Here is a 6,292-nt window from a genome sequence, read left to right on the forward strand (position 1 = left end):
AAGAAAGGACGGATGGGATAGACGGAACGGAATACCAATAGATGGGAGGGGGGGCGGTTTACGGAATTATAGATGAGGGCGCATGTCCACGCGGATTCAACTCCCTTTTTTTTTCCATCTCTCGAGAGGTATTTTCTACTATTTGTTGTTGTTGTTTTTATGCTCTTCTTTTCCCGAAACCGGCTTATAATAAACCGTCTGGCTCCAACAGGCCGATGACGTTGCCGACGAGATACATGCTCCCCGTGACGAGGACCCTGGTCCTAGTGCTCTGCGCGGCGACGGCGTCCACGGCGCCCTTCATCTCCGTCAGGTCCCGGCACACGAGGGCGTCGACGCCGGGGTACGCCTGCCTGAAAGCCGCGGCGCACTTGTCCTGGACCGCGACGTCCACCGTCGCCGCCGCCTTTCCGGCGTCCTCTGCTCCGCCGCCGCTGCTGGTCTTGTCGTTGCGCGTGAAGATGGCGGCATCCAGCCTCGATGCGACGTCGACGCCCGCGGCCTCCATCTCCCGCAGGAGGCCCAGGAGGAGCGCCGAGGCGTCGCGCTCCTGCTGGTTGAAGACGAGCGCGAACTTGGTCGTCGCGGCGGCGGCGGCGGCGGCGGCGTCCCCGGGGACGACGGCGACGACGGCTGCCATCCAGCGCGCCGCTTCGGCCAGGCTGTCGGTGTTGTGCGCGCCGTCGAGGTGCCACGAGACGTTGCCGCGCTCGAGGACCTCGTGCCGACCCCGCAGCGTCGCCTCGCGCAGGCCCGCGACGACGGTCTCCGGCACGTCCCGCAACAGCGCGCTCGCGCCCGCGTCCGTGTCCGCCTCGACCCCATGCCGGCCCTCGAGGACCCGCAGGTGGTGCGCGGCGGCGAGCGCGGCGAGGGCCTGGTTCCGCTTCTGGAAGGCCCCGCCGGGCAGCTTGGCGGCGGACACGCCGGGCCAGGCGTCGACGTCGTCGTCGGGGACCTCGACGAGGCGGGCGGCGGCCTCGCGGGCGCGGGCGCGGAGGACGTCCATGACGGCGGGCTGGGCGTCGAGGCGGCGGGTGAAGGCGGGGACGCCGGGCTTCATGACGCCGGCCTTGTGCCAGGCGATGGCCTCGGGGGTGTCGCCGAGCATGGCGACGTGGTCGACGCCGAGCTGGGTGATGACGGCGGCCGTGACGGCAGCGCCGCCGCCGCCGGCGGACCGGACGACGGCGTTGGTGGCGTCGTACTCGCCGCCGATGCCGCACTCGAGCACGACGGAGCGGACGCCCTCGCGGAGGAAGATGTGGAGGGCGAGGAGGGTGAGGAAGCGGAAGTAGAACGGCTTGGCGCCTGCGGGGAGGCCGGCGAGGGGGCCGTCGTCGTCGTCGGCGGGGCAGGCGGAGAGGAGGTCCCAGAGCTCGAAGAAGGCGGCGGCGAAGAGGGACTGGGAGACGGGCCGGCCGTCGATGGCGATGCGCTCGCGCGGGGTGACGAGGTGCGGGGAGGTGTAGGTGCCGACGCGGCCGGGGCCGGGGCCGGGGCCGGTGCCGGTGCCGGAGTTTGAACGGGCGGAGGCGAGGAGGGCGGAGGTGGTGAGGGCGGCGACGGAGCCTTTGCCCTTTGTGCCGGCGATGTGGACGCAGGAGAGGGCAGAGAGGCGCTGCGGGGTCAGGTTGGCGCGGAGGAGCCAGGCGCGCATCTCGGGGACGGCGAGGAGGTTCGGGTCGGATGCCGGCGACGGCGGCTTCGGGTCCTGGGGCTTGCCGAAGAGGGCGTGGACCTTTGTGTTGGGGATGAGGGTGTTGAGGAGGTCGAGGGCGTCGGCGTACGTCCGCGACGTCGACGTCGGGGGGGAAGAGGCGGATGAAGAAGACATGGTGGTGAGGGACCGGGCGGTCGGGTATCTGACGAGGTGAGATGCGGCTGAGGCTTGTCGTAGGAGGAAGAGCCTCATGAGTGTGAGAAGAGGAGAAACGGGATTATGTTTTTTTTGTGTTTTTGGAGATGGGCTAATCACGTATGAAGCATCATGGAGCAAAAGCCAATGAAAACAAGGAGAGTTTTGTGCAAGCGGAAAGCTTCCCGGCGGAGAGCGGATTCTGGGGCCGAGTGAGTGAGATGAGGCTGAGACTGGATTGTGAGATGGAATCTTGTGAGCCGAGTTTGAGTTGAGTTTACTTACCGCTTGAGATGAGCTTCTCCAAAGGGGAGCAACATATAATTATGAGACCCACACTCTGCTTGGTTTACTACCGGTACCGGTATATGTCCGTACTGTCATCTATTTATTATGTCTTGCTACGTCCTACGAACCATGCTCTCGATTCGGCCTTCACCTTCAACCTTCAACACCCCTAGATCATATACAGTGCTGGCTTGAGGGCATAATATACCCAGCATTCGGTCTGCAAGGAAAGACTCTCGGTTGTGCCCGTTCAAAGGATTCCGAGAGGCATCGCCGAGAGCTCGGCCGTCCTCCCGATGCCACCGGCCTCTCAACCGAGCTTTCAACCCTCCCTTCGGCCTTCTCAGAAGGTCTTGCTTGATATGTGATGAGACGAACGTCCAGAGAGCCGCCGATCTGCACCGACGACTGAGCATGATAAGCCTTTTGCGGCGTGCTAGGATGGGCCGCCGAGTGCGGGGAACAAGCACATGGCGTCGCGCCGCGCGGGGTGCTTCCTTGCATGGCACTATTTCCGCCACGAAGCGGTCACGGTATGCTAACCTGCGTCGCGAGGGCGGGTCGATTGGCGTTCGATCTGGGGGGGGGGGGGGGGTGGTCTGGTCTCGAGTCAGGGTTTGGCCGCTTACCAGACGCCAGGCATCTACCGGTATGTATCTCATACGGCTATTTTCCGAAGCACGGCAAGGTCAAGGGGGTCAGAGGTATACGATGGGAAGTCCGAGTCTACGAGCAAAGGCCTCCTCCATCTCCGAGCCCGCGCTCGCCTTACCACCACCTCCTCCTAGCTTCGCCTTCACTACTACCTACACCACGAGAGGATGAATCATACCGTCACACGAGCCAGTGTGGGAGTGCTACGGCCGATGTCACGAAGAGACCAACGGAGTTGGCCTAGGAACATAGCACCACCACGTGCCGTTTGGAGGCGAGCCCGTCGAGTCGAGTAGAGCCCCCCCCGGTCGAGTCCGAGGGGTCTCGCATTCGCCCACTTCAAACATGCCAAACGTGGGAATGAGCAAACGTGGTTTAGTCAGGCGAGACAGTTTCGCCGATTCGGCAACGCGGCAACGCCTCGGCCGTCGACCTTGACCTCGATCCCAACGCGGAAAAGACGCCAACCTAATCCAACCCGCTCAGAGTCCAGGATGCCTATCCGTACCGACGGGCAGTTCCTACACTCAATTTTAATTTTTTTTCCCTCTCCCTAAGCTGCTTCGAGACTGCTCGGAAAATGCCTGCTTTTCCTCATCCTCGCCATGTGGCCGGGTAAGCCGGGGGGGTCAGGTTGTAGCGCATGTGGAGGTGAGTGTCATCACTTATGACACGCAGATCTGTTTACGCGCGCCAACCTCTTTTGGTCACTTTTTTTCTTTCTTTCTTCCTTTTCTACTCCTTCGCGATGATTAATAAGATGGCATGCATGTCTCTTGGCAACGTCATCTCTCTCTCTCTCTTCTCTTACCTCCTGCGCGCTTGTCAACCTTCCCTAGTATCATCATCCGTCGCTCTGTGCTGTGACGATTCCTTTCGTTCTTTTTAATACTCTTGACTAAGAGGCTGGACTGGACTGGTTAAAGTTGAATGCTCTCATCTTACTGCTAAGAAAAAAACACCAACGGCACCGCGTGTTCATCGGTGTGAGGGTCAACGAAGGATTTGGATCTCCCACATTGCCGACTCACTTGTATAGCCAACAACAGTCAGACACCGCCAACATCGGTGCCGATGCTAGAAAAGGACCTTCGTGGGGTCCACGACGACGAAAAAGTCGACGACCTCGAGCGCGCCGCCGGCTCGCAGACCGAGCGCGGCTCAACCACCACAACCAGCGCCGACTCGGCAACCATCCGCAGCCCTCATGATGGCGCCGGTCAAGACGTGACCGCCGGAGACGCCAAGGCGGACGTGCCGTCCAACGACGCCACCGTCGCCGTAACAGCGACGGGTGACACGGCCGCTGAGACAAAGGGGTCGGCGGCGTCCGGCGGCGGCGGCGGCGGCGGCGGCGACGACGACGACGCCGACGACGACCCGGAATCCGGCCGCACGAAGCTCGAGACCATGCTCATCGTGCTCTCGCTCTGCGCCGCGCTGTTCCTGGCGGCGCTGGACGTCACCATCGTCACCACCGCCATCCCCACCATCGCCGAGGAGTTCAACAGCAACGTCGGCTACGTCTGGGTCGGCAGCGCCTACCTCCTCGCCAACGCCGCCTTCGTGCCGACGTGGGGCAAGATCTCCGACATCTGGGGCCGGAAGCCCGTGCTGCTGTCGGCGGCCGGCGTGTTCTGGGTCGGATCGTTGATCTGCGGCCTGGCCACGAGCATGGGGTAAGGGTGTCTTTTTTCTTTCTATCTTTCTTTTTCTTCTTCTTCTTCTTCTTCTTGTTTTTTTGCCCACTCCTTCACATGATGTATCGTACAAACTGACAAAACTCGCTTCCCCCCCCATAGGATGCTGATCGGAGCCCGCGCGATCCAGGGCATCGGCGGCGGCGGCATCATCGTCCTCGTCAACATCTGCATCAGCGACCTCTTCTCGATGCGCCAGCGCGGCGTCTACTTTGGCGTCCTCGGCGTGGTCTGGGCCGTGGCCGCGGCCGTCGGGCCCGTCGTGGGCGGCGTCTTCACGAGCAAGGTGACGTGGCGCTGGTGCTTCTACATCAACCTGCCCATCTCGGGCGTCGGCATCGTCGTGCTCTTCTTCGTCCTCAAGCTGCACAACCCGCGCACGCCGGCCCTCGAGGGCCTCAGGGCCATCGACTGGGCCGGCACCGCCGCCATCATCGGCGGCACCCTCATGTTCCTCCTCGGCCTCGAGTTCGGCGGCGTGAGCTACCCGTGGCGCTCGCCGACCGTCATCTGCCTCCTCGTCTTCGGCGCCCTCACCGCCGGCCTCTTCGTCGTCAACGAGTGCCGGTACGCCCGGTACCCCGTCATCCCCATGCACCTGTTCCGGAGCCGGGCCAACGTCGCCGCCTTCGCCGCCTCCTTCTGCCACGCCTTCTCCTTCATCTCCGGCAGCTACTGGCTGCCCCTCTACTTCCAGGGCGTGCTGGGCGTCTCCTCCCTCATGTCGGGCGTCTACCTGCTGCCCTACGTGCTCTCCCTCTCCCTCATGTCCGCCGCCGCCGGCGTGCTGATCCGCAAGACGGGCAACTACTTCTACCTCATCGTCGGCGGCATGCTCGTCGCCACCGTCGGCTTCGGCCTCTTCTACGACCTCCCGGCCGACCGCCGCCTCGCCAAGATCGTCCTCTACCAGATCGTCGCCGGCCTCGGCATCGGCCCCAACTTCCAGGCGCCCCTGATCGCCGTGCAGGCGTCCGTCGGCCCGCGCGACATCGCCGCCGCGACCTCGGCCTTCGGCTTCGTGCGCCAGATGGGCACGTCCATCTCCGTCGTCGTCGGCGGCGTCGTCTTCAACAACGAGATGCAGAAGCAGCGCCCGCGCCTGCTGGCCGAGCTCGGGCCCGGGCTCGCCGACATGCTCTCCGGGTCGAGCGCCGCGTCGAGCGTCGGCGTCGTCGCGCGCCTGCAGGGAGACGAGGGCCGCGTCGCGCGCGGCGCGTACCTGACGAGCCTCAGGACCATGTACATCGTCTACGTCGCCTTCGCCGCGCTGGGGCTCGTCATGAGCCTCTTCATCGGGCAGAAGCAGCTGAGCAAGAAGCACACCGAGCACAAGACGGGGCTGAAGACGCTCCGGAGCCGGACGGGTCGGTGAGCCGGCGCCGGTCGAGGTTTTGCTCCATATCATCATCAGTCTGGGGTTCATAGCGTTGCATAAGGCAGAGGCGTAGCTTTTAGGCTTTTCTTTTCTTTTCTTTCTTCTTTCTTTTTTTCTTTCTTTTTTTCTTCGTTTTCCCACTCTAGCGAGCATCGGGCGGATACCCAGAATAATAATCTTGCATACACTCACAAGTCTTCTCGAGACGCAGGCCTGTGGCACCGTAGCAACTCCCATAATCCTATCGTGCGAACCCCGTGCAATGGTGTTCCAGCTGCATGCTGAAGAGAGGCTCAACCAACCTTTGATCTTCAGGCTAAACGGATGAAGTGCATTCCACGTGGCGCATCAAGTCTGGGGATGGCGGTCTCTCTTTCAAGCTTTCAGGCTCCAGGTTCACGGTAAATGAAGTCA

The 6,292-nt window shown here is 62.7% G+C and overlaps 2 protein-coding genes across 2 annotated transcripts; one reads left to right on the plus strand and one right to left on the minus strand.

Annotated features, from left to right (window-relative positions):
- Window positions 1-184: 184 nt before the first annotated feature.
- On the minus strand, window positions 185-1,837 carry LY79DRAFT_589080 (Mur ligase; the record flags this gene model as incomplete). The annotated part of the gene is made up of 1 exon (XM_060560995.1): window positions 185-1,837. The coding sequence occupies one exon, from the start codon at window positions 1,835-1,837 to the stop codon at window positions 185-187; it is 1,653 nt and encodes a 550-aa protein (XP_060415731.1).
- A 2,303-nt stretch (window positions 1,838-4,140) lies between these two features.
- Window positions 4,141-6,062, plus strand: LY79DRAFT_549086 (major facilitator superfamily transporter). The gene is made up of 2 exons (XM_060557445.1): window positions 4,141-4,479; window positions 4,603-6,062. The coding sequence occupies exons 1-2, from the start codon at window positions 4,211-4,213 to the stop codon at window positions 5,873-5,875; spliced, it is 1,542 nt and encodes a 513-aa protein (XP_060415732.1). The 5' UTR covers window positions 4,141-4,210; the 3' UTR covers window positions 5,876-6,062.
- Window positions 6,063-6,292: the final 230 nt, after the last annotated feature.

This window comes from Colletotrichum navitas (genome assembly GCF_030913465.1).
Source record: "Colletotrichum navitas strain CBS 125086 chromosome Unknown LY79scaffold_19, whole genome shotgun sequence".
In the NCBI taxonomy this organism is placed as follows: domain Eukaryota; kingdom Fungi; phylum Ascomycota; class Sordariomycetes; order Glomerellales; family Glomerellaceae; genus Colletotrichum; species Colletotrichum navitas.